At 35.3% G+C, this 12,475-nt stretch overlaps 1 protein-coding gene across 5 annotated transcripts; it reads right to left on the bottom strand.

Moving 5' to 3' along the window:
• Positions 1-357: 357 nt before the first annotated feature.
• On the bottom strand, positions 358-10,565 carry LOC111007117 (uncharacterized). Of its 5 annotated transcripts, none has more exons than XM_088119892.1 (27): positions 9,998-10,565; positions 9,383-9,467; positions 9,206-9,281; positions 8,907-8,971; positions 8,753-8,797; positions 8,531-8,634; positions 8,309-8,450; positions 8,133-8,194; positions 7,977-8,050; positions 7,794-7,864; positions 7,335-7,422; positions 7,171-7,243; positions 6,992-7,087; positions 6,028-6,136; positions 5,603-5,696; positions 5,439-5,522; positions 5,203-5,359; positions 4,872-5,062; positions 3,826-3,870; positions 3,624-3,652; positions 3,421-3,542; positions 3,278-3,325; positions 2,826-2,950; positions 2,446-2,726; positions 1,328-2,285; positions 1,113-1,184; positions 358-891 (listed from the first exon to the last, which is right to left on the bottom strand). In XM_088119892.1, the coding sequence occupies exons 1-27, from the start codon at positions 10,371-10,373 to the stop codon at positions 748-750; spliced, it is 3,816 nt and encodes a 1,271-aa protein (XP_087976018.1). In that variant the 5' UTR covers positions 10,374-10,565; the 3' UTR covers positions 358-747. The 5 variants fall into 5 exon arrangements, with proteins under 5 accessions (XP_087976018.1, XP_087976019.1, XP_087976020.1 ...); XM_088119893.1 differs by having other exon boundaries at positions 8,531-8,631; XM_088119894.1 differs by having other exon boundaries at positions 1,328-2,267; positions 9,998-10,564.
• Positions 10,566-12,475: the final 1,910 nt, after the last annotated feature.

The raw sequence follows: 12,475 nt of genomic DNA, 5'->3' as shown, positions 1-12,475 counted from the left end.
AAATTGGGATCGCAGACGTATCAAACTGTCAGCTCACCTGAACCCTGCAAATAAATAGGAATAAAATGGTAATCATAAACAATGTATTTATAATGGAAACCGACCCCCTTGTCCTTGTATTTGACTCGTCTCCCTGAGAAGCTGATATGAACTTTAGGAGCCACTGCACAAGATCTTGCCAAACTCCAATAGCTCTGCTGTTGTCCCTGATAAATCTGCCAGCCAAATGGCTAGACAGTACAAGTACATAATGCAACTTAATCCAGAATCCTGATCAACATTCACGGCCAAGTTATTTCTCTTAAATTAAAAAGATCATTTTACAAGAGAACATAAAGTTAAACCAGAAACGCCAAGTTCACCAAAATCCCTATTTATAGATGGGCCATGGAAGGTAGATTAAACTACCGTTGGTTGGGGATTCTTTAACAACAAATTTGGGCAATACAATGCTATTCTATCTAAAACAGCATGACAGTGTGACATACCCAATCATGCAGAAACTATACAGAGGGCTTCACAACCCGGAAACAAATGATCAAGATAAATATGCAGTCAATTTACAATTGTAGTACAAATGAACATAGATTAAGAGATTCTTCTGTCCAGACATGCACCGATGTTTCCCACCTCAGCTGCATTCCTTGGAGTTGTAAATTTGAACAATCAAAATGGCCAGTTCTCGCATTATACCATTACTGCAGCACTGTGGTTAAATTAGGCCATGCAGAATGTTGATGAATATTTCTATGACGTTGCTTTCCTTCTGGCCTTCAATTTTGTAGACCTCCAGCCTCCAGAGGTTAGCGGGCCAGGGGAGTATGAAAACTTTTCAATGGGTTCCAAGACGGCCAACTTTTTCTTAGCTGAGCTACTAACAGGTAATAACTCCTGCAATAGAGTTTGGAAATCTTAAGTAACCAACCAATAACCATCATGCTGATTTTAATTCGTGCCTATATTGTGTACACGGTAACTAGTTAGTTTTACTTCGATTTCTCATCTACCAATTAATTCTCTTCTACTAACATGTTTACTTCCCTCCAGTAGGACAAGAATTTCCAGTGCATCTGACAAAATCATTTTCGTATGATTAATTAAATCAGTCTAACCGTGTTTAGTGAAGCCTTTCCTGTATGTGCTTCTAGATCTTGGATCTCCAAACACTCCAAGTAAAACATCACCTAAGCAGGCAAAATGATGGGAAAAGAGAAATATCATCAAAAAATGTGGGTAAAACTGTCATAATAAAGTTTGAGATGTTGAACAACCACAGATAATTCATCTTAACCTTCACGAAATTTAAGAAATATTGACTAAAACATACCTTATTAAGTAACTGAATGTTTGACGCATCAGTTGCCATGATCTGTACACCAATACAATTGTCAGTAGGGCAGAAGGGGCAAAAGACACAATTGAATACACAACCATCCTCCTTGCTCCAGATACCACATCCTGCATCTTTTGAAGCCCTAACTAGGAGCGGCTGGTTAACAAACATGATGTCTGTCATAAGAACTGGTATACTTGATGAATTGGCAGTTTGAGGCTTCAACCTTTCCTTGTATATAGATATTAAGTGTGTTTTTGATGACATTGTAAATGAGCACGTCACATATGAATGGTTTTCCGGACGGCCCAATGGGCTTCTACAAAGTACACAAGACAGATGCAACGTTTTGTCCAAAGGAGGGCCAGAAGACGGACAAACAGGAATGGAGTCATTCAGCTTGAGTAGTTGTGGAACATTTGAACTCTTAGACTTCTTTTCTGTGGGAAGAATCTCATAACTAATATCTTTTAGGCTATTTGAATTTCTGCTGATTATTGAGCCTCTGTCCACACTATTGCATTCGGGAGTTTTGGTTTTGGGATCAACAGCAGACTCTTCTTGAACAAATTTCGCAATTGTTAAACCCACAGACTTCCTCCTTTTCTGGGTATGGGAATTTACACTCATATTCAAAGAAGATTCTATTTCTGGTCCAAAGCTGTAGCCATTTGAAGAAACATTTCTTTCAGGAGTATGTAGCATTGAAGTTTCGGACGTAAGAGTAGACTTTATTGATTTGGTTAAAGGTAATGAATAAATAGATAATTGATCAGGAAACTCAGAATAGGCCTCGATTATGGTTGAACTTGATCTTCCATCTTTGGAGTCTCCTGGACTAGTGACACCTCCAACATCAACACAAGGAGTCTCCTGCACAATTGGTGAATCTGGAACTTCGAGGACGGTTGTCATAGATAGAAACTCATGGTTCCTGCAACCAGTAGTGGTTCTGCCTAATTACAATTCATGTGAGTGAAGGAAAAAAGGTACAATTCAAAAATGGAAAATTTTCCTGAATAAATGTTGTCAGTGTTGAATCAAATTATGCAGCAATATAGGAAGATACTAAACTGTCAGTCATGCCATAAGCAAAGGGAATCCATATTTACCTCGTGTCCTCTTCAACACAGCACTCCAGATCAATTATGCAGTTTTTAGCATCCTCACGAGCCTGAAAAGAAGCTTGAACTTCAACGTCACCTTGAGATTTCAGTTGAGAAAAAGGGGAGTCATACTTCATTATTTTTGTATAAACTTTCTGCCCACAATAATTTAACTTGTCAAGTTTCTCAATCTCTTTTCTTCTAAAACTACTAGGGTCTGTGGAAGTGATGTGTTCCTCATTCTCAGATTTCTGCAAGTCACTTTCTGTACTCTTGTTAATGCGCTCCTGAAATAAAGCCAAACAACGATTTACAGCAATTCATTGGCTGACCATAAAAGTATGTAAAGGAAGAAAATAACACAAGCAAGGAAATATGTTCCAGACCTTTATGTTGCCGAAAAAGGATTTCAGCCCCTCCATTGACAGTTCAAAGTTATCACATTGTTTAACAGATTTTCTTAGCCACTTTGAAATGTACGTCCTGTTCCTCTCTTCCTGGAAACGCTCATCTATTTGCAAAAATTAACTTGTGAAAAGCTACGAGGAAGCTGTACATTAAATAAGCTTATGCGTCTACCAAAGAGAATACTTCAAGAATGACAAGGACATTTCAGATTTATCAGCATAGCAAGAAAATATCAAAACCCTAAAACTAACAAAATGTGGCAGCCAAGAAATGGCAGCTCCAAGCAACTTTTGGAGGACCTCTGTTCAAGTTAAATATGTAGACTTCTTCCTCTTCCCCACAAACAATCACGTGCATACATACAAAACTAGTGACCAGTGAAGCTCAAATTTTAAATAGATAGAACAAGTGAAATTATTAAAGCAATTACCTAATAAGATTATGGCACCATAGTCAAACTTGTGTCGAATACAACGTCCTGCAGAAAGAAAATGTTATACAATATGACAAGGTAACTTTTCATGATACTACTTCACAAGCACGAAAATAAATGAGAACAGTTACAAGCCATACCTGCAGCTTGATTTAAAGCTCGGAAGGCCTGTTGACAGTACCACTCATTTCCACTTAAAAGATTTTTGGACAGTTTATATGTGTCATTGAACTTCTTTTTTAATGAAACTTGAATATCGTTTCTGGCAGGAATTGAAAATAAATAGTCAAAATATAATATAACATATTTTCTTCAAAAATAAAGTTAAGGATGAAGTTCTTACATATTTGGAAATGGAATTCCAACAATTATCTGTATATGTTAGTTAAGACTTTCCATAAAAAATATTTATAGAAAAAAAAAAGTAACCTTTCAACTTGACTAACTTTATGATTTCCAATTCAAATGGATTCATTGATATAATGAATCTAAGCCACTCCCAAACCCAAGGAAAGGTAGGTGTTGTTTGGAAAAGGAAAGGATACAACCACTCTAGCATTATCATCAGAAAAGTCTATTCCTTCTGAGACCTGCAAGCACAAGTCAATTTAGCACATGTAAATTATATCATACATTAACTTATTGGATCATTAAAGATCATAGTTTCTTTCAAGAAGCAAGCTGAATCCAGATCATTCTGAAACTGGTAACTTCCACCTACTGGATCATTATTGGATGAAGTTCTTACATATTTCTATTTTTTTTCAAATAAAAAAAATAGAAAGAAAATGCGAGGCACACCAAGGCACATTCCACAACGAGGGTGCCTCTTGGCATCCTCAACAAGGCACTAGGCATGCCTTTTAAATTAATGCTTCCTCTTCTTCTCCCCTCATATATGCCAATCTGATTTGAAGTCTATCATAGACAAAGGTTAATGGTTTTGGCTAGCCACTAATAGTGCCCTAACAGGAGTCCCCTAAAGAAATTAATAAATACAATACAATACTAGCCATCAATATTACTGAAGTTGATCTCCATTCATCCAAAAGGCAAAAAAAAAAGTGGACCGCTACAAAAATGTATGATGCAGCAACTCTTAGCTCAGATTCAATGTGGCAGGTTTTTAAGCAAACTTCAGAGTTTGGTGACACTAAGTATCATTATCCAAAAAAAGAGTCTGGTGACACTTGAAAAAGAATATTATACATGGTTACGGCATAAATATTAGGAATGGATCATCTAGTCTGGATCTCTAATGGTACCATCATTTTATATTGTATAAACAACATAACGTTACCTCTAGTACGGATGGTTTTAGGCTGTCATGCGGGAAAAAAAAAAACCATCATGCACAGAAGATGCATCCAAGTTTGAATTTCCATCAGTTAAGTCAGTTTAGGCATCAAGATGTCCAAAATTTGTTCAGATTACTACAGCAAAAAATAAAGTCATGGAAACATCTTTCAAACTGGAAGCTGCATATCCGACATTCATGGTTGTCTTATCCCTTCAGGACAACAAGGTCTTAATGATACTACAAAGAAACAAGAAAAAGCATTTGGTTTTTAAGTAACCAATAGGAACACACCTTTCCTCGGAAAACTGCAAAGAATGCCGCACCTTCCTTGGGATTTTCACAGCCAGTCACACACGGGTAATTGGGTCTAACCTTCTTACCTCGTCTCTTCTTCCCGACTGCAAAGTTATCACCAAGACGTATGGTATCATAATAACCTTTCAAAATGGAATCAAAATCCTCTTGACTTCCTCCTCTTGGCTCTGTATGAAACCATGCAAAACATTCTTAATGCAACATGGAAAAAAATTGAAAGTAAATAAACCCATCTTGATTGACAAAATACAACAGGAAGTAAATAAACTAGCCTGAGTTGACATAAATTTTCCCATTTTTATCTTACCAACAAAAAGGGACTTCCTTGCATTCAGTCGAGACCATTGACCAGTTTCAGACCAACGATTTTGGAGTTTCTCCATCAGCTTGTAACTAGGGAAGAACACAAGACAGCCACCAGGAGCGATCAAAAATATCTCCTCCAAAGATTTTCCTAGAGCATCCTTTGAGAAAACAACTGGTACGTATAAGACCAGACAATCCTATAATAAGTTATGTATCAGTCATGAAATTCCAAAATACCTGGAATGCATATCCATCAGCTGTTTTATAACTTCCATTCAGTGGATAGTTTCCTGGACCAGTTGATATAATAGCTGGCCAGACCTGCAGTATAGTTATTGATAGGTCAAAATTAATAGTTGCTAGAATAGGCAAACCAGAAGATAGGAAAAGCCCATTTGGACCTGAGATTCCACGTCAATTACATGAGGAGCTTCCAGTGAAGTTCCGAACTGAACTCCTAGTTCAGATGAAAAGGAATTCATAGGTGACAGGGTCCTGATTAAGTGAAATCAGACGTGATTAGATAGTTGAAATGCCTTCTTAAGCACCATACATGATATATCCCACCAAAAGAATAAGATGTAGGGAAGAGAGAAAGCACTTTAAGGAAGCATTTCAATTTTCAAACTTTCGGCTCAGTATGATGTTCTAAAAATCTTGAGAAACTTCAAGTCAGCCTATTCTTCCAGGAGAAAGGAGGGTATGTTAAAAATGAATTCAATCAGGCTGAAGAGCATAGTAGAGAAATGCAAGAATAAAAAGGATATTTTGTGGTTTTCATAAACTATATGCTACATGTTCCACCTTTCAAGTCTTAGATGCTCACCCAGATGTTAAGATAACTGATAACGAAAGATCGGCGATGTCTCTAAATACGACAGCTGGATTCAAGCACCACAAACTTAAAGTATGCGTCCATTCAACATAAACTTTTCCTGGAAGAAAAAAAAAGGTGCCAATAATTTGCTTAAGATTCAGTGACAAATGTCTTTACTGGAAAAAAGCAAGTTAGTTCTTTCCAGGTACCATCAGACAATTTCTTCTCTTCCTTTTTCCCTCGAGTGATTAAAAGTCCTCTTTCAGGCTTTCAGCATTAGTAGTACAATTTAAAGTCAACCTTTCTACAGCTTTGTATCATCAGAACTATGTAAAGATTAAAAGGAATGTATTTCTTTGATACTTTCAAGCAACGATGAAGATTTGGGAACAGGAATCTCAACATGGTAACAAATAGGATACATATGATTTGCTTCTTGATGGAGAAAAGCAAAAGAGGGGAGATTCAAACAACTTGGACTTGAGTTGTACATTCAATGAATACATTCCAACTGAGCAGTTATTACGACATGTACCTTTCTGACCCTATAACTATTCATTTCCTTTCCAGTCTACAGTGGTGTCAACCTGTGGTGTGGCCACGTTAAAATTCTTGCTTTATTTCTATTAAAGATTTATTTTGGGAAATTCAGATGAAACATAATCGGACATTTGATGATATTTAAATATGGATTTTAGTGATCAATTAGACGTTGTAAGATAAGTTTTTGGGTTTCATGTGGTGTGTTCTCTTTTAGTAATTTTTTGCAACTTAACTCCTTTTTTGATATATCTCGATCAAAGCTCTTTATAAAAGCTTGATCAGCTCCTGGGAGGATGGTTTGTCTCCTTTTTGTATTTCTAGACCAACGTAAGTTTATTCCTAAAACTACAAAAGGTACCAAGAACTCTTATCATCGACTGAAAAATCTTGCCAGCCAATGCATTGAACAGAAGACTAAGCAACTGATTACCAGGATCTCTTTTAACATAGCGTTGTAATGCAAGCTGGTAATCTGACATGTGGCAACCATTTCTTGAGAAAAAATACGTCAATGAAGAAAATAACCCTGCATTAAATAAATTTATAATAGGTCAATATTGAAAGTTTGACATAAAAATAAAGCAAAAGCTGTACCCTGCAGCCTCTTACCTTCCAGCGTTATCACTGACAGGCCACTCAAATGTGCAGTATCAGACTCCGTATCTGAAGCTGCTTTAATTGCCTAAACAAGCATATGGTGAAACTTTAAGATAATAAGACCGAAATGAAAGATCCCCCATAATCATTAAAAGAACCCAAAAAGACCAACATACCTTCGTTGCACATTCAAGCAAAATTGGGAAGCATTGTTGAGTTATATTAGCTTCTTGGAGCTCTCTTTGAGCATGATTGCCGGTCCAACTACAACATTCATGAACGTAGGGATATGCATCTCATAAACAGATATTCTTAAATTAACTTCAACTACTATTTTTGGGAAAGAAAATAAACTAAACATGCATGTTTATTCAACAGCTTGAAGTGTAGAAATAAACACACTTAATCTGGAATTTACGCCCAAAATGCATAAAACACCCTTGCTACATCAAGAAAATCATTTTACATTTATTTCTTTCTTAGATCAAGGAGCCTAAAATGAGAAAAGTTTAATTATATGATAGTACGTTTAAAATAAACCACAATTATAAACAATATTATGCAAAGACAAACTATATGCAACCGAGATATCACAAGCTACAGCAAAACCAGTAAAGCTTTCTTTCATAACTCACCAGGTGACATAATGCTGAAACTCACGCTTCTGTAGTGTGGTCTTCCTCTGATCAATCCAACTTATGAGATCCTAAAAGTTCAGTAGCAATTCTAAATCTCAAAATATCTTTGATAGCAATTCCAAATCTCAAAATATCTTTGAAGACGATTAGTGATCTTTATGAATAATTATAAATAATTACCTGTGTCATCTCATACAGTGGCTGGTATACCAAAGAATCAGTATGACATAGTTGATCTAATTCCATCTGCAATTCTTTGAAAGATGTGGAATGCAACCCATAAGAAAAAATTTCTCTGAGATCGCCAAACAAAATAGTATAATTTCAAAAACCTACTATTTAAAGTATCCTCTTCGACATCCACACTACCAGCATGACGAGCAATATCCTCTATATTGCTGAAAAGTGAAAACATGTTAAACTAATTAATTGCCTGCATTTGCCAGCTATCTTCTGAAGCTACCATTCCAACTGAGATAAAAGGCAGAATTTATTGATGGTAGTACACATACTGGGCTTCGTCAAGGATCACAATGGCACCCTTAATATCTACATCCATTGCTCCTCGAATAACTGGATTGATAATATAGCTATATGGGCAAAACACCAGCTGTGCATCATCTGCCATAGATCGAGCTGCATAATATGAACAACCTGGAAAGGGCAGAGAGACCAAGTTAAACATGTGATGACAACAAAAGGCATGTTAATCACCTGAAAACTCAAAGATGGACCTTTTACAATTTCTCCAACTTTCACCAAATCCTCAATGTCGTGAACCTCATGACAACCTCCTTTCTGAAGGGTTGGATGACTTTTGACCTTGTTTGCATTTCTGCTTGTTATTAGAAATAAAGCAATGCACCATTTATCTCCCTTTGCTAATTGATTTATTAATTAATACGTGAGAGCAAAATAAATTGGGTTGAGGGAAATAAAGGATAAAGATAACTCACTTAAATTCACAGCATCCTGCATCCTGATCCTTCAATAATAGTTTGCTGGTAGGTTTCAAAACATTTTACAAGGAAAAAGAGAATATGAAATTATTTTATTTAAGGAAAAAGGCAAACAAACAAAGAAAATGTGCCTTTGGAGAGAAATATGCACCATTCTTCATCTATATTCTCTTTCCCTCGTACATAAGGATTTGTGCAGAAATGTTTCCTTGATGCCTGAGGGAAAAGGGGGGGTTAGTAAAATAAAAATACAGTGAGACCTACGGAAGACTATCCAGAAATGCATGGCAACTGAACCACAGCTGCCAACATTGGAAGCCAAGCGACTTACAACCGAAACCAACTGATTGAAAATCTCGAATTTAATCAATGTACAATCATCGTCAGGAAATTATACAAGTACAAGTACAAAGAAACACCAACACATTAAGGAGGTGAGAGGTGACATACCAACACTGCCATGGGCACTCGATAAGTAGTCTTTCTATACTCACGGATCACTTGTGATATCTGTGAATGTGTCCTCCTTGAATAAGACAACATATAGCAATAGCATCAAATGTAGAGGAGTTAAACGATATGAAACTATCCCAGCCTTGTTTCAAATTGCAATAGATTGAAACTTACGAGGCATAGTATATAGTTGGGGTTGTCTTTTTCTTCTGACTTTTGTTGTTTGGCGCTGGATGAGATGACTCCGTATTTACAGACACTAGAAAACCGAACATATTCCTCAGAATGATTTGCTGATATTTTTCCAGTCAAATTATATAAATAAATAAAACAATAATTACAGATGTGAACGCGGTTACTTTATTGCTAATTGAGGTCCTTCCATCGGTAGAAATTTCGGTACAGATGAAAAAGAACCACATGTAAGACAAAATCTTGCCAGCATCCGCATTCCACAATATCTATTTTCGATAATCGTTTGAAAGGATGATAAGTTTTTTTTTTTCAACATCAGACCCAAATCCAATTTACCAAAAAATAACAGTATTGGAACACGAGCATGTTTTGTTGCAGGCAGCCAGCATATAAAATCTATGTTAATATATGTAATGCCCATAAATATATCCCCAATATATAAGCCTAAAGAGGTCGCAAGGTAAATTCAGTCGAAAAAAAATAAGAATATGCATGAACTCCAAGCTAGTTTCCTCTTTGAAACGATCTGACCATGCAACCAAAATCGCGTTTTCAAGTTGTTTGGACGATCAGGGTGCAGACATGCAAACTTACTTGACGGCTGCACTTCGGGAATAAATCCACCGCCAAAAGCGAGAGGATCAGTCGCAGCCTCTGGAGCGGGCTTCGACTGACAGGAATTAGCATCCTGACTTTTTAATTTGTAGCTCTTCTGCCAAGCGAGACTCGAACACAGAAGCGAAAGCGACTTCCCAGTTCCAGTCGGAGACTCCAGCAATGCGTGGCAATGGCCCTCCCGCTGGGCTCGATCAAGGGTTGATATAACTCTGCCCATGAATGCGAGCTGCGAACCGTATGGCCGGTATGGGAATTCCACTTGGATGCCACCGATCGGATACACATTCTTCGTGAGCTTAGAAGTCTGATTAGCCTTGGATTTAGGGTTCGTCCCCACTTTTGCATATACCATTTCACAGTGTTGTTCGGGACTTATCGTGTAGGGATATTCGAACTTCTTGAGACCTAGCTAGCTTGTGGAACTGCGAGATGGAGTTCTGTATTCGGTTCGATTTGGTGGTTTTTCGGAGCGCTTTGGCGGGAAACTTTAGGGTTTGTCGTATTTGAATTTGGCGGTAAACTTGAGGTTTTCTTCGTTTTCCTTTGCACGCATAACATTCTTTACATTTTTACTTGCATTAAGTATCATATTTTATTGCCAAAGTGAACATTCCAACCAAGAAGCTGTGTATCATATTTTATTTTTAATGATTATTCGCGTTTATTTTTTCTTCCTTTTGTTCTTTTTTATGCCATCTTCTTTTTTTCCTAATCTTTTATGGGAGTGCTTTTTACTTTTACCTCTAAAACTTCACGGAGAGAGTTCAATTTTTTTAAACAACTAAAAAAACAAAAACAAAATAATATAAGCTTAAAATAAATGTATATTTATTATTAAAGTTTTATTGGCAAAAATTATGCGTGGCAATAGTTTGATTTGTGCTATAAATGATATGGCATGGTATCAAAATCTAACCAAAATTATATATAATTTAATTTTGATTTGACAAAGTAAACATAGTAATTTAATCAAATTTATTGAAGTGTAAATATCAACAATTATATAATTGTTGTTTTTTTTATTATACTTTAACTATTTATATTTAAGTTGTTGATTAAACAAATTATTATAGCTATCATTTTGCCATTAAATTGAGTAGTTAGTGACAATATGACTTGTCTATATACATTTAAACATGACTCTATAGACAATACACTTATTACCATCGCAGACGTTGATAGTTGAATCGATTGTACAACTACATGACTTCATTACTTGATTCAGATGATGGAGATATTAATTCAATTCATTTTACCAATTACTCGAAAAATAAAGAGTGGGAGATATATCGAAGCTACATACGTGGGAATAAGCATGTTTTAGGTAACGGTATAGATCCTATTTTTCAAAACATCATGATCAAAAGATCGTAAGTTCGAATATCTCATCATACATGTTATACTAAACAAGGAAACATTTAAATGATGTAAGATGAAAATAGCTATAACTTTTGTTTGTAAGTTAACGAGCATGGAAGTTGGACGTAAGAACCTATATGGTAATATTAATGTTTTTTTTTCTTAAGTTTTTGTTTCATCGTTTTTAATAAATAAAAAATGAATTGTGTGATCCCGACCACCATAAATTTAAATACGACAAAACATATTTTTTATTTTGCGATTTTGAAATGAAAAACATATTTTAGTTGTTCAAAATGAAAAGCAATAAATAGGAATGTTAGCGGTGATTAGATAGAAACAAGAAAACAAACAAAATATAAATGTTAATAAACGGGTCCAAAAATCTTATTCCTTCCCAACAGTTGGGATGGTTCTCATTCTCTATTTGATACTTCGGATTTTGAAGATAACATATTTTAAATGAATTTTGTTGTTTGGTACCACCTGATTTTGAATGATTTGAAATCTTACTAGATTTCAATTCCCGTTCTTACCTAAACAAAATCTCGGACCAAAATATCAGATTTTACCTTATTTCATATAATTTTAAAGTAAATTATCTATTCAATTCTATCATATTTCTATTTTTAATTAATAAGTTTAGACTAAAAGTCCAGATCAGTAAAATTTTTATTTTATCATTCCAATCAATATAAGAAATTTTAAATTTTTTATTAAATTTTAAATCACGTAAAATCATTTAGGGAACTTTATCCAGGCCAAATATAGAGAAGATTAGTGTACTAAAATAATTAACGGGAAAAAAAAGAAAGAAAATAAGAGTACAACCATTGTTCAAAATGGCGATGTCGACGAAAATGTCGAGATATTGATTTTACAAACATGTCGATGGATATTTCAGGAAAAATAATGGAAAATATGAAATTTGATGGAAATTTCTTGAATTAACAAATAAAACTTGAATAAGTAAAATAAACTTTAATTGTAAACTTTTGACTACTTTTTTGCTTTTCATAATATGACTCATTTGGAAATGAGATAATTATCGATTTCCAAACACATTTCTAAATTATAATTAATTCGTACCTAACC

This window comes from Momordica charantia (genome assembly GCF_013281855.1).
Source record: "Momordica charantia cultivar OHB3-1 chromosome 11 unlocalized genomic scaffold, Mcharantia_2.0 BLBB01000011.1, whole genome shotgun sequence".
NCBI lineage: Eukaryota > Viridiplantae > Streptophyta > Magnoliopsida > Cucurbitales > Cucurbitaceae > Momordica > Momordica charantia.
This window is presented reverse-complemented; position numbering and strand designations above follow the sequence as displayed.

Bases quoted from the DNA above. Each gene is read 5' to 3' on its own strand.
- LOC111007117 (XM_088119892.1), bottom strand. From the start codon at position 10,373: ATGGTATATGCAAAAGTGGGGACGAACCCTAAATCCAAGGCTAATCAG. The intron at 3,326-3,420 runs GTATGGCTTGTA...TTCTTTCTGCAG, and splicing joins AGCTTTAAATCAAGCTGCAG to GACGTTGTATTCGACACAAG. The intron at 1,185-1,327 runs GTATGTTTTAGT...TTGCCTGCTTAG, and splicing joins ACATTCAGTTACTTAATAAG to GTGATGTTTTACTTGGAGTG.